This window comes from Ursus arctos, unplaced genomic scaffold (genome assembly GCF_023065955.2).
Source record: "Ursus arctos isolate Adak ecotype North America unplaced genomic scaffold, UrsArc2.0 scaffold_13, whole genome shotgun sequence".
NCBI lineage: Eukaryota > Metazoa > Chordata > Mammalia > Carnivora > Ursidae > Ursus > Ursus arctos.
Window position 1 is genome coordinate 13,691,625 of NW_026622797.1, and position 23,151 is coordinate 13,714,775.

The 23,151-nt window shown below is 38.6% G+C and overlaps 1 protein-coding gene across 1 annotated transcript; it reads left to right on the forward strand.

Annotated features, from left to right (window-relative positions):
• Positions 1–14: 14 nt before the first annotated feature.
• On the forward strand, positions 15–19,272 carry FBXO5 (F-box protein 5). Its single transcript, XM_026505099.4, has 5 exons — positions 15–8,071; positions 14,120–14,837; positions 16,025–16,115; positions 17,013–17,195; positions 18,343–19,272. The coding sequence occupies exons 1-5, from the start codon at positions 7,975–7,977 to the stop codon at positions 18,592–18,594; spliced, it is 1,341 nt and encodes a 446-aa protein (XP_026360884.1). The 5' UTR covers positions 15–7,974; the 3' UTR covers positions 18,595–19,272.
• The last annotated feature ends 3,879 nt before the right edge of the window (positions 19,273–23,151 follow it).

Here is a 23,151-nt window from a genome sequence, read left to right on the forward strand (position 1 = left end):
TATGTAAAATGTTTAATAAATGATCACAAATTTGGTTTAACTAATGAAAAACCTCAAACATAAAATAATAGTAATATGATAATAAATACTATATTAGTCAAAGTCCAAGTAAGAAACAGAAACCATACCATGAATTTGAACAGGGATAATTTTGGTAACAAAGAATTTTTAACTGATAACAGGATAAGCTATTAGGGGATAAGAGCAAACTCATACACTAGGACTGAGAAAGAGTACCCAAAGGAAGAACACCTTTGGAAGGGGAGAGAGCATGGCTTTGGCCTACTTAACAGAAAAGTGCCCTGGGCCAGAGCTGGTCTGCAGGTGGTGGTAGATCAGGCCTTGCAAACAGAACCTTAAACCCTGTGGAATGGTAAGCAAGCAGCCTCCCACCAGCGTGTCAGCAGAACTTGCTGGAGGGTTAAGCATCAGTTTGTATCTGCATTAGTCAGGATTCTCTAGAGAAACAGAATCAATAGGATGCATGTGAGACTTATTAGGAGGAATTGGCAGATATGACTTATGGAGGCTGACAAGTCCAAAAATCTGCAATGAGACCAAGCCGACTGGAGAGTCAGGGGAACTGATGCTGCAGTTCTAATCCAAAAGCAGTCTGCTTGGAGAATTCTCTCTTGCTCAGGGGAGGCCAGTCTTCTTCAGGCCTTCAACTGTTTGGATGAAACCATCCACATTATGAAGGGCATTCTGCTTTACTCAAAAGTTCACTGATTTAAATGTTAATTTCATCCAAAAACACCCTTGAGAAACATCCAGAGTAATGTGGACTAAATATCTTGGCACCCTGTTAACACATGATCCAGGAACACCCTGAGAAACAAGAAGAGAAGCCCCTTCCTCCTACATGTCCCTCCACCACCCCCTACTGACAAAGCTTAACATGGTACCGAAGGACAGGTCCAGCTGTGGTATCACAAAGTAGGGCAATGATGGGTAAATTTGTTGCCAAGAGGCAACAATTTGGTAACTAGCACAAACACCCATATGCATTACCTAATTTCAATAATTGATATGTTTTCATATTTTCTTGATGTTAGAAGTTAAAAATATTTTAAAATATTTCCACTTGCATTGTTAAAAATAAGGACATTATTTTCCGTAATCATTTACTATCACACGAAATTAACAGTAATTCCCTAATGTCTTGAAGTGTCTTCCAAGTACCCAATTCAAATACCCTCAAATTCTCCCCACATGCCTTAACTGGCTTCTTCAGACCAGGCCCCAACTAAGAATCACACATGGAATCTGGTGGTTACATTGTTTAAGTCTAGAACAGCCCTGCCAGCTGCCACCCCTTTTTTCCATGACCTTGCACTGAATTTTCATTTCAGAAGATCAGGCTACAATGGTGTCATTTAACTTGTTCCTCAAGTCCCAGTACTTCCTACAAACCGGAAGTTAGAGCTTAAGACTCAGCTAGTTTCGCATACTCCCTTTCCTCATGAAAATGTATACTAAATAAGTCAGGTTTGAATGCACTGATGTGCTGAGATGTATTAGATTCTCTAAAATACACTGACAGATGAGACAAATGACTTCACATTTGTGAAAGGAGAATTATTGTTTAAAGTGAGCTTAAAGCTGAATCGGCATAATCTTTATCAGTATTTTTTCATCAGATTTAAAAGAAGTTCAGTGGCTCTTATTTACCATGGAATTTCTGGTTATGATTAGCTCTTTTGTGAGAAGACAGACTCCAGAGAACTGGGGCCTAAAGGGGAAGGAAGCCTGGGAATGTCTGCTTGAGGCTGCACAGCTGTAAAAGACCTCTTGGTGTTGAGGGCAACACTGAGTACTTAAGTACTTACTGTACTTGATAAACAGGAGACACCCCATTGTTCTCCCAGGGTGTGTGTGTGCTCCTTCACAACAAGGAAGAGTAGTAAATTCAACTAGTTTAACTAGGGAAGGGAAGGGAAAGGGAGAAGGGAAGGAGAAAAGGAAGGAGGAGGGGAAGGGGATAGGAAAAGAAGAAATTAAAGAACTAAAGGAAAAGCCCATTATCCCATAAAGAAGTGAGAAAAGTTGGAACTGCTGACTCAAGTTTTTGAAAACATGAGATATACAAAGGACTACAATTATGAGAAGAGCTCTACCTGGTAGATAATGAATAAATGTTAAATTTATAGTAGTTAAAACAAAGTAAAATGATTTAATTAAGGCTACATGACTAAAGTGTTAAAGAATTACAAGACATTTAGTTAACTCCCAAACTGCATGCCTTTCTCTATTTGTTGGAATCTACAGTAATATGAATCCTTGTAAGCATATATACTACATAAATTTAAAACTGTATTATTGTGGGCTAATGTGTTTCATGTGTCAACCTGTATTAATTAGCCTAATTTCCATTAGAGACCTAACATGCTAACTTTCAGAGTAATTTTATCTTGCTAATTTATTCTTAGAATTTTAAAGCTGGTCAAAGATTATCAAGTACATCAGAGAATTGTGGGAAAAATCCCTCTCCCTTGTAACACTCTGCTCATGAAATGCACTCTATCTTCACTAGAACATTTGATGAAAATGGCTTTCAGTGACCTACACAACTCAAGAATATAGCAAGACCTGTTCATTAGACCATATTCCGTCCTGCAAAAGGCCCATGCAAACCTGCATCTCCCAGTTTGTTTCTTTTGGTTTCCTTTTTGAATGAAAAGGACATGTCTCCATGTTACTAAATATTACAATGTACTATTACTTAGTTTCTCTTGACCTCTTCTAATAGGTAATAATTAGAAAAGTTGGATTAAGATTATGACGGGTCTCGAATATTGGATTTCATTCTGTAAACAAGAGAAGCTATTGAAAATTTAGTTATTTCCCCCCTTATCCATCTCCACTCCCCCATTCCCAGCCCCACGGGAAAAGGTGTAATAGCTGTACTAATGAAGGTGGAAAAGAGCTTTGGATCATTTTTTAAACTTCCTGTCCATTAGAACATCACAGCTGGTGAGAAATCATCATAGTACCTAGGTAATTCTAACAATATACGTTTAAGATATGTATCAGTTGTATTATGAACATGTGCAGCGTAATTGGCAGATTCTGGTCTGTGAACTGACATTGGCTTCCACTTCACTCACCAAATTAGTTACTCCTAGATTAACAAATGTAATTTTTGGAACCTAGGGAAAGGTAAGAGTAGAGCAACACAGTCTTGGCATGAAGCCTACTGGAACCTTCCTATGTCAAATGTTTTAAGGACCCTGGAATTTGCAGCTGTCTACACAGACAACGCATCTATAGGTTATCTTCATTATAAGCCACCCATTGTTGCTCCTACCTGCCGTTGCTTATGCTGCCCTCTCTGCCTAGAACAGACACTTGGCTTACCTCAGCAGCCAAACTTCAAGGTCCAACCTGAAAGGCACCTTAGCCTCTAGGCAGAATTAACTGCTCTTCATTGGTATTCCACAGTACTTTACCATACCAGGATAACAACATTTACACCAAGGTAGTAACCTCTTCGATTTACCCGTCTCAGGACTGTGTTTAATAAGGAAATGGGAAAGAGTGGGTCGGGAAATAGAATAAGCATGTTTTGCTAGACCTCTCACATTGTCTCAGCAATGAACAAAAATGTGCTTTCTTCGTGTTTCCTCGGGACCTAACATTATGCTACAATAAGCACTAAACAGATATCTAAAAGGCAATTATATCTAAAGTATTTGTCTACAAATCTGATGTATTGTTCAGAAAAACAACAGAACTTAATTTCAAAATGGCCTACAACAGCAGTTAATCAAAACTCATTCAGCTGGAATAGCAATTTTGAAGACGCATAGACAATCACTATGTTTAAAATTTAACTTGTCATATTCCTCCATAACCCATTTCTCACTGTGTAATCTCCGTTTCTTTAATGGCACAACCATTCTCCTTCTCTCTCAAATTTAAAATGTAGTCATCTTAACAACAACAACAACAACAAAAAAAAGAGTAATCTTTGATTCCTCTTCCTCACATGCAGTTTATTGCTAAATCCTACTCTCCTAAACACTAATAATCCTCACTGATTCTATTACCACTACTCTTGTCCAGAATTACTTCTCTCCTTGACTACTTTTATGCCCCCCCTGACCTCTCCAGGCATCTTCTCTATCTGCTAATTCAGGTTACACATGCATAACTGCTAGATTCATTTTCCTAAAAACCAAGGCTCTGATCTTGTCACTCTTTTACTCAACAACTTAATAGGTTCCTACTGTGTTCCAAATAAAACTCCAACTCCAATTCGAAGTGTGCATACAATACATCCATATCCATATCCAGCATTATTTCCTATCAGGCCATTTTACTCACCACCCCGTCTATCACATCAAATTCATTTTTTCTGATAACTGCACTTGCATTTAAACTTTCCCCCGTTACGTTCTTTAAGCCATGCTACCCTCCTTCCCAGTCCCTTAAAAGACATCCCCAACAGCACTGGTTTTCATCTAGAGGTTTGCCCCATGGGCATTTGGCAATGTTTAGAGACAGTAGGAGTTGGAGGCTAAGGATGCTGTTAAACTCCCTACAATGCACAGGACAGCCCCCCACAACAAAAAATTATCTGACTCTGGGGTGCCTGGATGGCTCAGTCGGTTAAGCGTCTGCCTTCGCTCGGGTCACGGTCTCAGGGTCCTGGGATCGAGTCCTGCGTCGGGCTCCCTGCTCAACGGGGAGCCTGCTTCTCCCTGCTTGTGCTCTCTGTTGCTATCTCTGTCTGTCTCTCTCTCAAGTAAATAAGATCTTTAAAAAAAAAATTATCTGACTCAACATGTCAACAGTGCTGAAGAAACTCTGTCCAACAGATTATTCCCTTATCCTGGCATATAAAAGTAATGCCTCTGTTCTCTAAAAATTCCCACCGTAACGTGATGTATTTGACTTATCCAGTGTTGCATTACTGCTAAACCTTATACCCCTTATGTCCTCCCCTCTATGCTCATGATGCTTTTATTCAAAGATTATTTACCAAGCATCTGTTATGTCTGTTAGATGGCAGTCCCAGATAGTAAGCACAAGGGCAGGTACCATCTCCCAATTATTTCCAGATACTCCGTGATGTCTTGCACACTTAGGTCTGCGATAAGAATTTGCTGAAAAAGGGCAACTCTCTCTGTGCTTCATTTTGCACCTAAAAACTCAACAATTCTGATATTGATGTGCAGGAACTAAGAGGTACATACATCTGTTGCCATCTAGTAAAATTCAAAATGGCCATTTCTAAGTTTCTCACTAAAAATGAAATTAACAGGTGGTCATGAACCCCCTGAACAAGTTGTCAGTTAAAAATATTTCATAATAATCAATTAAACCTCTAACAGTTAAAATCAACATTAAATAACTTAATAGCCTGAAAAAGATTTTCATAAACTATTCTAGTATGCAATAAAACATGCTTAGCTATGTTTGTTACCTTATATTGCTACAATAATTTTAATTTTTCCAATAATATATCTTAGCCTTTTCCTGAAAAAGCAAATAACTGCTGGAGAATATCATTTAAACAGTGGTTAAGAGCCAATATAGTCCAAGTGCTCAATTAATTTAATGAAAACCCTTCCTCCCCTCAAATTTCATACATTTGTCTACATCTGAAAATAAAAGAGGAATAAAGATGATCTCTAAGGCCAAATGGGGAAGTAATGTGAAAATGTACTATAAACAATCAGGACTCCAGCAAATACTACCATTCCTCAGTATAACACAAAAGAAATGGACTTATAAAGCAGAACGGGTTTGGAACTTCTGCATAGTAGCTGTGTAGTCCTATGAGAATTAACTCACACTTCTAAGCACAATCGAAAATGAAAATAATGCCAAAGTTATTGTAAGACCTAAAGGCTAACATTTACAAAATGCCTAGAAGACATAAAGCTACTATAGTTTTAACATTCATTCAACAAATCACTCTCTAGCTGAAATCCCTCCAACTACTCAAAACTCCACATGTAAACATACCAAATCCTAGAGGATCTGGCTTCTATCTCTCTGACCTAATCTCCCACTCTTGCACTTGCTCAATGCACTCTAGACATCCTTATAGCCCCAGAACAAGCCAAGCACTTTCCCTCTCTGCCTGCTGCTTACTACACAGATCTCTGCACTGCCCACTCAATAGTCAGATCTTGGTTCAATGCTCCCAATCCTCTTGACCACCAGAAGTCATTACTCAATGCCCCTAATGCCCACTCTCTACCCCACTATCTTGTTTTATATTGCTCTTTCCTGCACTGAAATTGGTAACTGTCAATTTCTTTTCCCTTAGTATGTAAACTTGAAGGATAGGACTTTTGTCTTTTCAACCCTCTATCTCCCCGGCCTAGCTCCAAGGCCAGGCTAAGGCAGGCGAGTGGGACACCATCACTCAGGTGCAAAACTTAAGGGGATGCCCAAATTTCAGTAATCCAGAAAAATACTAATTTAAAGCAATATTCTAGAAGATGAAAAGTAATGCAAAACACCATGATGTACTCATTATCACAACTCTGCACAAAGCGGATCCACCCAGCACTTGCAGAACTCACCCATCTCAGCCCTGCTTCACCAGGACTTCCCACCAATTTAACTGAACGTTTAGCCGTAAGTCAAGCATTAACTCTCCCTAAGGCTGCAGAAAAGCCAAGGAGAGCCACAAAAGACCGTGATTTGGACTTTTTGGAGCGGACACCCGGTGGCTTCACTGGGCTGTGGCCAAAAACCTGAGTGAAAGGAATGTACTGTCACCACTTAAGTGCACACTCTTTTTAAGTTCAGCACGACTAATAATATGGTGCCAGTTGTCATCGAAGACTTAATACTTCGACCCATTCCCCTGCCATCACTAAAAAAATCATTCCCTTGTCTTGAGGCCTCCAGCCCTAAGGTGTGGGAACTGGAACTCTTAGGGCAAGACGTTTTAAAAATTTTTTATTTTGGAGCAGGAATACGGTCTCTTGCGCTTGGGCCCTGAAGTAAATAAAAACCCAGGAAAACGTAGATACAAATTTAATAAACTTAAAGTCCGTACAGAGCAGTGGCGGCTGGACAACTGTGGTTGAAAATACAAATAAGCACGCTTACAAGAAAGTGGTCCCACCATCACCCCCGCGGGAAGGCCCCTGGGAGACGCGGCCCCAAGTCTCCAGCCCTACCAGCCGCTAGACCCGCCGTGCGCCCCGGAAGCCACGCGTATCCACCCACCGCCGCCCGCTGCTCTGCGGGAGAGAAACGCGGGGGTTCCCAGCGCGCAAGCGCCACCCCGCCAACTCTGCAGCCACCGCCCGCCACGGACTCCTGCGCAAACGCAGAGGGCAGAGGGAGGGGCGAAACTGAGAGGGAGAGAGGAGCGCGCCTAAATCCTAGAGAGGCGGGCTAAGTAGGGTTGGGGGGTGGGCTTGTCTTCCGGAAAGTCTGGATTCCCGGACAACCGGAGTCGCCGCTCACCAAACACTCGCTTATGTGCTGATCGAAGAAAGTCGGCTACCCTCTGTACCCATGGAAGATCTTCAGACAGAAGCCGGAGCTGCCTTCAGGATGAAATTAGGACTTGCAGGAAACCTCTTCCCAAGACGGAAGGAAGCTTGGCGGGTTCACGCATGCGTGGTAGGCTACCTCCACGTGCGGCCTGGCCGCGGCCTCCCAGCGCTCGGAGGCCTCGCCCCTAGGCCCGCCCCCTGCCTCAGCATCTTTCCGGACGCGCGGAGCGGGGAAGAAGGAGGGAGGCTGGGCCTCACAGCTCGGCCCCGCCTCGGCAGCCTCCAATTGGGCGTGGGTGAGGACTCCCCCTCCCACCGCCTTCCTATTGGAGCGCGCGTGCGAGCTACGCACCCCATTGGGCAGTACGGATTTGGGCACCAAATTCAAAGATTTTAAAAGTACCAGCTGGCGCCTTTTAGGAGATACAGCTCTGTGAAGCGGACGGCCGGGTCTTCTGCTGTGGTAGCTGTTCCCTCACCTGAGGCGGACCCCACTTCCACTGGCATGAGCCAGCGCCCCTGCCGCTGCTCCCCACGGCCCCTCTCCAGCTCCTGCCGCTGCAGCGCCCTGACAGCCGCCGGGCGCCCTCACCCTTCAGACGGTGAGTGAGGAGAGGGTGCGGGGGGCACGCGTTCCAGGAAGGGGGTGCGGGGTTGGGGGGGTGGCTGCGACCGAACCCGACCCCCTCCCGAGTCCGGGCGTGCGCCCCACGGCGGGCCGGGCCAAGCGGGCGGCGGCGGCGGTTCCTGGGTTGAGGGGTGGGGGGAAAAGAAGGCTGGGGTTCAGGGAGGGGAGGCCATAAGTGCTGAAGCGGGGTGGCGGGCCCGGGTCCCGCCTGCCACGCCGAACCTGGACGCCAGCTCCGAAGGAAGTGAAGGTCTTGGCCTTTCAGGGCGCCCTTTTCCCCTTGCAGGATCTACCTATCCTTGTCCCCACCCCGCTTGAAGAGGCGCCAAATGCCCCCCTCCCCTCCCCCACCCTGGGGCCTGGGCTCTGACAGGGCTCGCGGGCCGCCGGCCCCCGCGGTCTGGCCAGGTACCTAAGGCCCACTCCCTGCGCCCCTTTGCCATATTTACTCCCGCACCCCTGCCTCAGGTCCGCAGGCAATTTCCCCGGGTTTTCGCTGCCTCACTCTTGCTGGCGGGCGCGGGAGATCCTGCTGGCTTATCTCCCGCCTCCTCCACCAGGCCCGCGCCCTGAGGGGCCACTTCTTCGACCCCTCAGGATTTCCATGGTCTTACCCCTACCCACTCCCGCCAAATGGAGGGACCCCCTCATCGGGCCAAGCTGTACAGGGATGTCCGAACAAAAACATTATTTTTCCCCCCTATTTTTCCTTTTGCCCAGTAACTCGTTTTCAAGGCCTAGAGTCAAAAGGAGGGGGGGGGGGGGGAAGAACTTTTTAATAAAAATCGGTGAATTTGCCCTTATGTAGCTGATTTTCTGAGAATTGAAGAATAGTTACTTTTTTCCCCTGCGCTCCTGAAGATTTAGATAGTCCTTTATTCCCAAACTCGGTTAGAGTGGAAGGCACTCAAACGGTTATTTTTATCCTCTTTGTTGCTATCTGAAAAGAGATCCAAATGCACTTATTTTGCCTCGGAAAGTACCATATATTTTTTAAATTAGCAATTCGATTTTGTGATATTTTGGCAATCACTGAAGGATGCTCCTTTCACTGGAAAAGGGGTTTAGAAGACTTGAGGAAAAAATAGTTTTAACAGGTTAAATCTGTTTCTAGAAAATCCTCAATCGTAAGTCTTCCCATGAAGTTCTGAAGCTTGGTGGTTTTAAGAAGTGGTATTTTGATTATTTAATCCAGTCGCCTGGTATTACCACCTTGCTCCTCAGAATATTTGCTATCTCCATGAATTTTATTCCCTGTTTACAAATTTGAGAAAATGAGATTAAAAGTTTATTGCATCGAAGTATTTTTGAAGGCTTTCATAAAATTTCTCTTAAGAGATGGCTGTTTTGCAGTTTATGGCAACAAGCCTTGGGAGTCTTAAACTCTTAAGGAATAGCCATGCCTAACCATGGCCACATGGTGATTATCTTATACGTATTGCTGTTTGTAGAACTTAATCATTTAACACTGGGATAGTTGTAAAAATTTTTAAGCATTGTAGCCTATTTAACTGTGGTATTTTAATGTGGAGCGTCAGCTCTGACTTAGAAAGTTAAATGTAAGTCAAACTTTGTACAGGTAACTATAATACCATCTTTTCATGATTGGACAGTGTGTTGGTAAATGAGGTTTAAAAAACGCAGTATGAGGGGCGCCTGGGTGGCTCAGTCGTTAAGCGTCTTGCCTTCGGCTCGGGGTGTGATCCCAGCATTCTGGGATCGAGCCCCACATTAGGCTCTTCCACTGGGAGCCTGCTTCTTCTTCTCCCACTCCCCCAGCTTGTGTTCCCTCTCTTGCTGGCTGTCTCTCTCTCTGTCAAATAAATAAATAAAATCTTTAAAAAAATTAAATTAAAAAATGCAGTATGTTGAATCTTCACTCAACAACATGAGGTAGATATTGTATCCGTTTTTAGAAAAAAATGAAAGGAACTAATTGAATATTTTATGTCACATTGTTAGTCAAAAGGCTAAGGAAATATTTTCACTTGAAGTTGGATCTGATTCCTAGAAAAAGTATATAATCTGGAATACTGTGTGGAATGTATTTTGCTACTTTTAATACGTTTGTGATTTGCAATAAAAGCATTATGAAAGGATTTGGTTTAAAAATGTGATAGGAAGTACCGTATGTGATGGGACTCTGTTGTACATTCAGTCCAGTTTTATGTTCTTAACCCCATTTTATAGAAGAGAAAACAAGCTTTAAGAGTTAACTGCCTCAGTTTTCCCTGAGTCAGCAAATAACACTTTATATCTTAGATGATCAAGACTTAAACCCCAGGGTATTTTTTTTACTTCACTTTCTCTCATTCACATCCAGAGCATCAGCAAGTTCTGTTGACTCTCCTAAATAGATCTCAAATCTACCCAATTATCTTCATTTCCGCTGCAGTCATCCTAGTATCAGTTACCCAGCTCTCTGGACGCCTCTGATATACACTACTAACTAACCTTCCTCTTTCTACTTGTACCTCCCTACAGTCCATTCTCTAGTTGCTAATGATCTTTTGAAAACTTAAACCGGATATCTCAACTCAACCCCTCAAAGCTCTTTATTACACAATGAATAAGTCCAACATACCCTAAAATTCTACATCCCATTCTACCTCTCCAAATTTAAAGTTTATTACATAATTTCACATTTTAAAACTAAACCTACAACCAGGATCCAGATTTTGGAACCAATAAAAGGAACCAGAGTTCTTGGAGAAATAAGTGATTCTAGGGCTGGAACAGGAAAAATACAAGATGAGCCTAGAGCATCTTGTCATGCCAGAAGGTAAGAAATGCTCCAAAAACAAAATAATGGAAGTATTTCAAGTAGACATGAACTTTTAGTAGGAAAGCGGAAACAATTTGAGCAGCAACATAAGTAAGGCAGTATCGGATTATAAACTAAAGTCCGTGAACCTATACTTGTATACTTTTTTTATATATATACTTTTATCTCACTTTCCAAGTGAGGTAGTAGAATGAGCACGGAATTTATAGTCAAGAAGGGTGATCTTGGGGCACCTGGGTGGCTCAGTCATTAAGCGTCTGCCTTCAGCTCAGGGTGTGATCCCAGCATTCTGGGATCAAGCCCCACATCAGGCTCCTCCGCTATGAGCCTGCTTCTTCCTCTCCCACTCCCCCTGTTGTGTTCCCTCTTTCGCTGGCTGTCTCTCTCTCTCTGTCAAATAAATAAATAAAATCTTTAAAAAAAAAAAAAAAAAAAAAGAAGGGTGATCTGTCTCAACTACTTGTCAGAATGTGGGCAAGCTACTTAGCTTCAGTGTCCTCATTTGTAAAAATAAGTTAATAATACCTCTTCATCCTATATCAGAAGGTTGTGAGGAGCAAGTGTTTGAAAACAGATTGGAATTGTGAACAATTATAAGATGTTTGGATTATCAAGTCTAAATTTTAAAGAGCTGTTCATATTCAAAGAGTGGTATTGAATGAAGGGGTTCTACAACAAACATAGTTTTCCCAGTAACTGGGTTCTAAAGATGAGCAGAGGAGGGGCACCTAGGTGGCTCAGTTGGCTAAGCGTCTCCCTTCTTCTCAGGTCATGATCCCAGGGTCCTGGATATAGCCCTGCATCAGGCTCCCTGCTCAGCTGGGAGCCTGCTTCCCCCTCTCCTGCCTGCTGCTCCCCCTGCTTGTGCTCTCTCTGTCAAATAAATTAATAAAATCTTAAAACAAACAAACAAACTTACAAAGACGAGCAGAGGAAGAATGCCTTTGAAAAGAATTGAGAGTTTCTGAAGTAGTTTCAGTACTCTTCACTTCAGGCAACTTAACAAAGTAAAATACGTGTCTTTGTAGGTGGCTTCTACTTTTTTATCCTCAAATAAAATGTGGCCATATGTAAGTAGTACTTAATTCTTGAGGCAAAAATTAAAACAATCTCTTGGGGGGCGCCTGGGTGGCTCAGTCGATTAAGTGCCTGCCTTTGGCTCAGGTCATGATCCCAGGGTCCTGGGATCTAGCCCTGCTTCAGGCTTCCCGCTGCTTCTCCCTCTCCCACTCCCCCTGCTTGTGTTCCCTCTCTCACTGTCTCTCTCTCTGTCAAATAATAATAAAATATTTTTTTTTAATCTCTTGGAATTTTTTAATCTCCCGAGTAGAAGAACCACTCAGAATAATTTGTTCTAGAATTATGATTAATGTTGGTGTTCGAAAAATGTATATTCTTTATTTGCTTTTTATGTCCTTGAACTTAGTTTGAAGCTAGTTTTTAGGGCTAGTCCAGGGTTTAATGGAGTTCTGGAGCATATACTGTGTCTTTCACTGTGTTAAACACTGGAAATTTAAAGAGACTACCTACCCACAGGTGTCCTTTTAGTACTTAAAGGTTTTGTTCTAAATAGAAACTATAAAATTAACATGGACAGATTACCAATACTTAGTACAGACTAAACATACTGACTGGTACATACACTGACAGGATAAATTGTTAACTACCTGTGATTGGCTTGCAGGGGGAATAGTAGGTGTGGAATACATTTGAAGCATATACTATTCATATACTCTGCCTTCAATAATACTGAGTAATTTTCCTGAACCCATCTATTATATTCCTCTCAGAATTGTGCTTTTGCTCAAGTTAACCTTAAGCGAATGCTTTTTCCAGCCTCTAGTGCCTGACAAAATCCTAGTCATCCTTTAAAGCTGTGGTTCTCAACTGAGGAATGGTGGAGATTTTGACACCACCGCCCCCCCACCCCACCCCAGCCTAACATTTGTCAATGACTGGTGACTAGAAACAGTTTTTATTGTGCTGCCAGGGGTAGGGGCTGCTAATGACATCAAATGGGTAAAGCCTGCTGAACATCCTAAAATGCAGAGAACAGCCCCCAATAACAAAAGAATTATCCAGTCTAAAATATTAGTAATGCAGAGATTGAGAAACACAGCTATAAAGATATTTTTAAGTGCTGCCTGTTAGTTGTAGCTTAGCTGATTTCTTAGGCCGTGGGTGTGGTGATACAACCCTAAAGAAGTTTTTGGCTTTTTTGAAGCTTAAATTTGAATTTTATGAAATATGAATTTTAATGAATAATATCTAGAAATAATTGTATGGTTTGTTAATAGTATTATTGGTTTTTCCCTTTTATGCTACTTATCATAAATAGCGAGTATGTTATCTTCTCTAGTTATTTAAAACAACTGAACAGTAATGCACACTTGCTGCCCAACCACCCTCACATTCTTATATCTTGTCTTATACTGATTATAGTATTGTTCTTATTTACCAGATCTTCTGACTGATAGCTGAACTATTAATTCCTCTGGCTCTTTGGTTAATTAGTCATGAGAAATCTTCGTTCAGTAATTGAAGATTTCAGAGTTTCTATTTCTAGCACATATTAGAGGAGATAAAGGGAGATGTCCCTGTGCTTGAGTTCACTATCCAACAGGTAGATAGGGTAAACAGACATCTTAATTATATCAGACTCACCCATACCACTGATCCAAATAAAACTTAGAGATAAAAGTTGTGGGAGTTCAGGTAGTTTTTAACTGATGGGTGTTTAAATTTGCTGACTTCGAGTTCTTTCTCTAAGCTTACTTATAGATTTCTTGATTAATTATTATAAGGCTTATAATAACTGCTAATGTCTAAATCTTACACAAATATTTATAACATTAAGGATTTGTCTGACTTCAGACCCCACTTGATGCATCACATTTCCTTATTTATTCCGTCAGTACAGATTCATGTTAAATAGTCCCCCTTTTCCAGTATTTTTTACTCAATCAGCTAGAGAGACTCCAAATGTTACAGTTATACACTAAAAGCAATCTTTTGAAGTCCCCTTTTAAGAATAGGATGTATGTACTTACTAAAAGATTTAAGTACTATTTCTTCATTGTCACATCTCAGTAAATACGCTTGGATAATTTCATAGCTACATAGGCAACACATAGTGCTGAGAGAATGCAAAGTAATTATATCTCTATATCCCAATTTAAGAAGTAGAGATGTATGAAAATTTTGTCATTAAGTAAGTGGTTTTTTTGTTGTTTGTAGGTTGTAAAGAAGAAAGTTCTACTCTTTCTGTCAAAATGAAATGTGATTTTAACTATGACCATATTCATTCTGGACTTAAATTGGTAAAGCCTGATGACACTGGAAGACTAGGTTCCTATACTCCTGCATGTTTGGAAGGTTCATATAAAGACTGCATTAAAGACTATGTAAGGTTATCAGATATTGGGTCACCAATTGTGAGTCCCAGGATTGTGGAACTTGAAACTGAAAATGAAAACAAGCCCTTTCATAACAAGGAAAATCAACATGTGCAACAAATACTTAATCGTTCAAATGAAATAGAAGAACTAGAGACCAGTGGACCTTATGAAGACAGTGGCTATTCTTCATTTTCCCAGCAAAGTGGCTTCAATGAACATGAAGAGGGTAGCCTTCCCTTGGACAATTTCACTGACAGTCCACAGTCCTGCCTACAGATGCAAAGCCCAGACCAATATCCCAGCAAAAACTTGCTGCCGGCTCTTCATTTTGCAAAAGTGGTTTGTTCAACATTAAAAAAGAATGCCAAGCGAAATCCTAAAATAGACTGGGAGAAACTAAAGGAATTTATATCCAGTGAAAATTTTAAACTACAGAATATAATTGGCAGGAAAATGGGCCTGGAATGTGTAGATATTCTCAGTGAACTCTTTCGAAGGGGACTCAGACATCTCTTAGCAAATATTTTAACACAGCTCAATGATATGGACTTAATCAAGTAAGTATGATTACTTTGAGTGTTATTATAATCCATCGAACATTTTTGTTGGATGATTTGGGACTACCAGCTCATACGAAAGACATAATACGGTAGTCTTTAGCATTGTTTAATTGAGGTGATGACTGCCTAATGGCTGGTATTTGACCATTTATATGCCACTAAGGTAAAAGATAATTTTTAAAGTAAACATTTAATCCAGTTATTTCACATTTTGTATTTATGCTAGTAGGAAACTATTTTTGTTAAATTGGGATTTTTGTTCCTTTTGGTTCTGAAAATTTCTAATATGTAAGCTATATCATACATGCTTAACTATAAAACAACATCCTAGTTCTGGTATATAGCACCAGTAGGTTTTATGACTTCTGTCACACTTGAAAGTAAGAAATAGTTGCTGATGTTTGTAGGGGATTTTTAATGTAGGGTCTCCTTGGTTTGACAGTGAAAATACGGAAATGCACAAATGGATCTGATTATGACTATTTCTTAGAAAGCTTTTATTATTCTTCATTCCACCAAAGATCAGTTCTGATGAGGTAAAAGAATTAAGTTAATTATACAGATTATTGGATTAGATCCTGCTCAGTCAGATTCATTTTTAGCTTTTTGAAAAAAAATTTTAGAGGTACTCTTTTGCAAGTGTTACCTCACACTGGTCTTTATGAAATATAGCTAATGCTAAACAAAAGTAAGTATGGATTTTTATTGTTAGTTAGCTTCTTGAGGGATAATTGACATCTAGGTTGTACTTTTTTTTTGTTAACAAAATGGATTTTTGAAATCGATGTCTACTGAGAGCAGTGTGTCCTACAGTACTTGGGAATTTATCTACAATTTTTATTGATATCAAACAGCTAACATGGTGTCATATATACAATGGGGGCTTCTTATTTGATGTTTGCAGATATGAAAAAATGAAGTACAAAGCAATGGTTCTTGAGGATGCACTTAGAATGACTTGATAGAGAGCTTTCAAAAACAACCCTGCCCCCCTTTTTAAGCCAAGTAAACCCAAGGGGTATCCTTAAATCTTAAGTACCTCAGGCAATTCTTAATGTATAAACAGGTTTGAGAAGCACTGTAATAGAAATTTCTTTTTTGCACTGTTAATGTTGCTGTAGTATATTTATTCCTCTTAGCTCTTTGTGATGCTTTGTTTCCTTTATAATCTTTTACTTTTCCAGTGTGTCTAAAGTGAGCACAACTTGGAAGAAGATTCTAGAAGATGATAAAGGGGCATTTCAGTTGTACAATAAAGCAATACAAAGAGTTACTGTAAGTCTTTGCAATTGATGTTTTCATTTTAAAATATAACAGCTAGTGCTCTTTACCTTTACAAATAGGGAAAAGTAGGACAGATAACAGGTAATCTGGAAATCCTTTACATTCACAAAGCATTTCTAATTTTCACTAGAACTCCTTAAACAAAATTCAAAGATAAAGGGAAAGGAATCCCACCTAAGTAATTTATTTCTTGAGTTCTTCCTAGAAATGGAATGTCCAAAAGGGAAAATTTAATAAGAGTTGACCATATAGCTAATCTTCATTGCCATTTGTATTTTTTCAGTTATATTTTCAACATATTGAAGATTCTTAGTGCAGAAGGGAATTCATTTGCCTTCCAAAAAACTTGGTAAATTTGGAGATGTTTCTGAGAGTATCAGTACATTTTCGAAAATTCAGGCCTAGCAATTAGCAGACTTGGGTCTACATTTTGGTGCTGCTACTTATTTGCTGTATAACTTTAGTCAAGTATTGCTTAAGTTTTCCGGGTTCAGTTTCTTTATTGATAAGGTGGTATTAATGGAAAGTTTTCTAATCTAAAAGGTTGTTTTGAATCCATTCATGACACTTAAACATGACTTGCCATCTACATATGGCGAAAAGAATGACTTTGCTTTGGCATTAGTACTTAAAAAATGATGTATTAAATGCTATATAGGCTAAGTATTTAAAGTGCTTTCACACAATTTCTGGTTTGCAATTTCTGTCAGTATTGTCTATGTGTATGGTGTGTGACTGTATTTAAAGCGTGCAGGTAAACTGGATGTACGGATAAATCTTTTACATTCTCGTTTGCCCTTTTTTACATGTACAAAAATTAAAAATGCCTGATTGTTGAGAATAAAGGAGATAATCTTTAAGTCCTATTAAAACATTTTTTTTGATTAGGAAAAGAACATTAAGTTTTCACCGCATGCTTCAACAAGAGAATATGTTATGTTCAGAACCGCATTAGCTTCTGTTCAAAAATCAGCAGCCCAGACTTACCCCCAAAAAGGTGCTCAAACCAAGTTATCCGATCCAGGTGATCAAAAAGGCTCTACTTACAGTCGACACAGTGAATTCTCTGAGGTAATTTTTTGTTTGTCAATTAATTAGAAACTTATAGGGCACTTATTGTTAAAAGGATTTAGAGTAAGAAACAGAACTTTAAATTTAATTATAATTAGAACTCCTAGGGAATTATTAATGGAGATTTTATCTTCTGTTCCCTTCATTCTACTCTCAGAAATGTTGGCCACCAAGAAACCATTTCAAGTAATTGAATTCCTAACTGAAGTAATCAAATTAGGAAAGTACAAAAAGATGTCTTTCTATGTAGAAAATAGATACCATTTAACATTGTTTATGACAGTTCAATGATGTTGAGATCTAATTTGGAAATACTAAGAAAACCTTGATTTTAAAATTTCTTACCAAACTGTTCAATATACACTTTACAATTGCTGCCTTTGATATCTGAGGAACAGAACTAAACAGAAAAAGGCCAGCTTTCAGAAATGGCGCCCTCCTACTGTACCTTCAAATCATTGCGTAATGTGTATTGTAAGTTCTACTCAGCACATGGATAATTTGGCAAGCTTAATTTAAGAAACCATAATCTTACCTAAGTGCATGTTTGAAATAAAATTTTGACTGCCAACTCTCTTCATGTTGGTCAGTAAGTATGAATTATATATAGTGAAGTTTAGTTTTTCTAAGCATTGATGATATAATGACTAGAACAACATGTAATTTTATTCAAAAAACATATATTGATCATCTGCTGTCAGGTAATTCATGGATAAGAAAACATGGCACCCCTCATAGCCTTGCAATCTAGAATGGACAATAGCTACATAAAAATAAATGCCATATAATGTGGTAGGTGCTTTAAAAAAAAAGAGCTAGAGGTGACAGGGCAACCAACTCCCAAGTGACAGTAGGAAGACTTCACAATAAAGGTGACGTTTACATTAGGGCATTGATGTATAAGTAGCATTCATGAAATAAAAGAGAACGTATTTAAAAGTAACATTAGGAAATAGCCACTACATCAGTTGACAAGTGATAATTATCTCACTCATTGTGAGCTCCTTAAGGGGAGGAGTCATCTTATGTGTGGCATGGGTTCTTTATTCATATATTGGGGAAGGTTCAGAGGTACCTTTCTTGTTTTTTCTACCTAAATTACATTCAGCCCTCACTAAAATTTGCTTATGGATTTTCTTTTTTCTAGGTTGCCAAGACTTTGAAAGAGAATGAAAGCCTTAAAGCCTGTATTCGCTGTAATTCACCAGCAAAATATGATGGCTATTTACAGCGGGCAATCTGTAAACGAGAAGGCTGTGGGTTTGATTATTGTACAAGGTGTTTGTGTAATTATCATACCACCAAAGAATGTTCAAATGGCAAACCCCTAAAAGCTAGTTATAAAATAAGTCCTCTGCCTGGTACTAAAAAAAGCAAGAAGAATTTACGACGATTGTGATGTCTTGTTAAATCAATTGTACCTGATCATGAAGGTTAGTTAGAAAATGTTAGGTTTTAATTTAAAAAATGTGAATGTATTTTGATTTCCAATTCTGTGTTGAAATCAGTGTAGTACATGGGATTTTTCGCCCTGGTGAGTAAAGAGAATATACAGCTTCTTAAAATATTTTACAATTTAATGTGACAAAGTTTAAAATTCAGTATAAATCAGAAAATTTAAATATTTTAAGAAAAAAGAAAAACTAGTTATCTGATATTTGTGCTTCAGGGATAAAATGAAACTAATTCAGTTTTTATGGTAAAGGAAAGCCATGTAATTTTACCTAGATAATATTAAATATATATCTTGTTTATTACCATCTATTAGCATTGGGGACATTTTATTTGCCTTACCAAATTAAAACCTATCGAAAAAACTTCTGGAGTCTATTAATTTAAATGTTTTGTCATCTTTCTTTTACCTCTTTTTCAGTGTGTATATTTCCCAAAAAGTACTCTTTGTGAAATCTTGTTTTTTTCCTATTTGTAAAGTCTGTATGTTTTAATATTTTTGTACATATGTAAATATTTCTGTATTTTTTTATGTCAAAGTAAGAAAATAAAGATCTCTTGTGTATATATATATATGTAAATGTAAATTTTGTACTTGTTATGAATAAAATTGTTACAAGCTTAATAAGTACTTGTGAACTTTTTACTTTGATAAACATCTTGATCTTAGAAACAACTAAACTAGGAAACTAAGAGACTGCCTTTGTATGTGTGAAGGCATTGAGTTGGCTCCATTTGTGTCTGCTCATCTGGGAATCTTGCGACATTCCCAGGTCCCATTCTGATCCCAGTATTCTCCCCAATCCCAGTATTTTAGTAGTTGTGGAGTTGGGTCTTGAAATAAGCATCCCAAGAGGATTCAATGCAAGACCAAGGAACACTTGGAGAAATACTAGTGTATTAATTCATCTATTACTAAACTAATTAAAACTATGGGTTAAATAGCCACATACAAATACTAGAAAGATAAAAATGTGCAAAATAGAATGTTATCTTTGCATTCAGAACATTTGTGCTAATAAGAGCCCAAGACAAGGGTACATTTTTTAATTCCTTCTAAAGTTGAATATGTTTTGGTTTCAATTATGAATATGGAGAAATTCTAAGAGTTTGAACTCAGACAAAAGTCCTAAAGGTTTAAGGGTGGGCCTCAGATCCTCTCAATAGAGTTTCAAAGATTCAAGGCATTTGCCTTTCATCCCAGTGGAAACCTAAGGTAGATGATATATCTTAAATGGATTTATGGGTGTGTCTTATCCAATAAAACTGCCCACGAAATTAACACAAGGGTAAGTAGCTTATTGAGGTAAGATTGACAAAATGGACAACATTCAAAGTATAATTTGGCATTCTCTTCTTAAAGATTTTATTTATTTATTTATTTATTTATTTATTTGACAGAGACAGTGAGAGAGGGAACACAAGCAAGGGGAGTGTGAGAGGGAGAAGCAGGCTTCCCGCCGAGAAGGGAGCCCAATAGGGGGCTTGATCCCAGGACCCTGGAATCATGACCTGAGCTGAAGGCAGATGCTTAACGGCTGAGCCACCCAGTCGCCCCTATAATTTGGCATTTTGATGTATATACATACATGAAGCCATCACTACAATTAAGGTAATGAGTATAAGTATCCCCAAGTTTCTTCCTGTCCATTTGTAATCCCTCCTGCCAGTTCCCAGGTAATCACCAATCTGTCACTGTTGGCTTTTCTAGAATGTTACATAAATGGATTAGTGGGATTAGAGTACAAATTTTATTATTTTGAGATTCATTCATTTCGTGTGTGCCAGTATTTAATTCCTTTTCCTTACTAAGCAGTATCCTGTTGGATATACCAGTTCATATGTTCCCCTCTTAATGAACATTTGCCTCCTACCCCCACCCCATTTTTTGCTATTAGAAATGAAAATGCTGTAAATGCTGCACAAGTCTTTGTAAGATAAATGGTATGCTTTCATTTCTCTTGGGTAAATAGTGGAATGCTTGGATTATGTAAGTAAGTGTATTTTAACTTTTTAGGAAAATATCAAAATGCTTTCCTAAGTAGTTATACATTTTACATTTACCAGCAGTGATGAGAGTTACGTTTACTTCATGTTCTCAACAACACTTGGTATAGTGAGTCTTTGTAATTTTAGTCATTCTAAGAGGTGTGTAGAAGTATATCATTGTTTTAATTTATGCCTCCCTAATAACATGTTTAACATCTTTTCATGTTATTTGCTATCCATAAATTTTATTTGGTAAAGCATATAGTCAAAAGAGTTGAGTTCTTTTGTTTTATTGGTATTTGAGTACATATATTTTAGATAAGAGTGGTATATCAGGGTGTGGCTTATCATTTTCCTAGCTGTGCCTTAGAGTTTTTATTTTTGATGAAGTCCAAATTATCCAATTTGTCTTTTATGGATCATGTTTTTGGTGTTATATCTAAAATGTGCCTAATCTAAGAGTATACAGATCTTTGTACTTTCTTCTAGAAGTTTTATAGTTCTCAATTTCACATTTAGGTTTATGATCCACTTGTTAAATTTTGAATATAGTATAACAGGTATGGGCCAAAACAAGTGTCCCCTTGTTACAGCACCATTTGTTGACAAGACTACCCTTTCTCTACTGAAATGACTTTGCATCTTGGTAAAAATCAGTTTTACATAAATATAAACTATTTCAAGACTCTATTTTTTTAATTGATCTATTTGTCTCTCGAGCTCCAAATCCACACTACCTTGATAACTAGCTTTAAAATAAGTCTTGACTAGTATCCAAGATCTACAAAGAACTTCTCAAACTCAATACATGTGAAACAAATAATCAAATCAAAAAATGGTCAGAAGATATGAACAAACACTTTTCCAATGAAGACATACAAATGGCTAACAGACACATGAAAAAGTGTTCAAAATCATTAGCCATCAGGGAAATTCAAATCAAAACCACCTTGAGGTACCACCTTACACCAGTTAGAATGGCAAAAATTGACAAGGCAGGAAACAACAAATGAAGAGGTTGTGGAGAAAGGGGATCCCTCTTATACTGTTGGTGGGAATGCAAGTTGGTACAGCCACTTTGGAAAACAGTGTGGAGGTCCCTCAAAAAGTTAAAAATTGAGCTACCCTATGATCCAGCAATTGCACTACTGGGTATTTACCCCAAAGATACAGACGTAGTGAAGAGAAGGGCCATATGCACCCCAATGTTCATAGCAGCATTGTCCACGATAGCTAAATCGTGGAAGGAGCCGAGATGCCCTTCAACAGATGACCGGATTAAGAAGATGTGGTCCATATATACAATGGAATATTACTCAGCCATCAGAAAGAACGATTACACAACATTTGCTTCAACATGGACGGGACTGGAGGAGATTATGCTGAGTGAATAAGTCAAGCAGAGAAAGACAATTATCATATGGTTTCACTCATTTATGGAACATAAGAAATAGGAAGATCGGTAGGAGAAGAAAGGGAAGAAGAAAGGGGGGGTAAACAGAAGGGGGAATGAACCATGAGAGACTGTGGACTCTGGGAAATAAACTGAGGGCTTCAGACAGGAGGGGGGTGGGGGATTGAGATAGGCCGGTGATGGGTATTAAGGAGGGCACATATTGCATGGTGCACTGGGTGTTATACGCAAATAATGAATCATGGAACATTGCATCAAAAACTGGGGATGTACTGTATGGTGACTATTATAACAAAATAAAATTTATTTAAAAAAAAGAAAATAAAATAAGTTGAAATCAGGTAGAGACATTATTCTTTTTCTTTCAAAAAATATTTTTTAAGTTGTCTATCCTAGGTCCTTTGCATTTCTACATATATTTTATAATTATCTGGCTAGTTTCTACAAAAATACATGATGGAATTTTGTTTGGGATTTTAATGAATGTATTTATCTATTAGATTAGATTAGGAGAGAATTGACATCTTGAGTTTTTCAACCCTTGAACATAGTTCTATTTATTTACGTCTTTCAAAATTTCTCTTAACAATGTTTTTTAATTGTACATACCTTGTACATCTTGTGTCAGATTTATCCCTAAGTAGTTTGTATTTTAAGTGGCATTTTTAATTTCAGTTGTTTATTGTTAGTATATTGAAATGCAATTGGTTGATCTTGTATCCTACAACGTTGCTAACCTCACTTATAATTGAGAATCCCATCAGATTTTCAGTGTAGATGATTTTTGTCTTCTGGATATGAAGACAGTTTTATTTCTTCCATTGTAGTCTAGTCTATGTGTCTTTTATTTCTTTTTCTTGCCTCATTATACTGGCTAAGTCCTCTAGTAAAATGTTCAATAGAAAGAAAAAAGATCTTTAACTTCTTCCAGATGTTAGGGGAAAATGACGATGCTTGGTTTTTTATAGATCCTCCTTAGAAAGTTGAGGAAGTGTCTATTCCTAGTTTCTTGAAAGTTTTTATGAAGATTGGATGTTGGGTTTGGCAAATGTTTTACCGCCATTGATTGGTATGCTCATATAGTTATTCTTTCCGAGTTTT

What these genes read in the sequence shown, in the direction of transcription:
- FBXO5 (XM_026505099.4), top strand. Translation starts at nt 7,975, where the DNA reads ATGAGCCAGCGCCCCTGCCGCTGCTCCCCACGGCCCCTCTCCAGCTCC. An exon ending in AATGATATGGACTTAATCAA is followed by an intron (nt 14,838 to 16,024) that starts GTAAGTATGATT and finishes TTACTTTTCCAG; the next exon opens with TGTGTCTAAAGTGAGCACAA. An exon ending in GACACAGTGAATTCTCTGAG is followed by an intron (nt 17,196 to 18,342) that starts GTAATTTTTTGT and finishes TCTTTTTTCTAG; the next exon opens with GTTGCCAAGACTTTGAAAGA.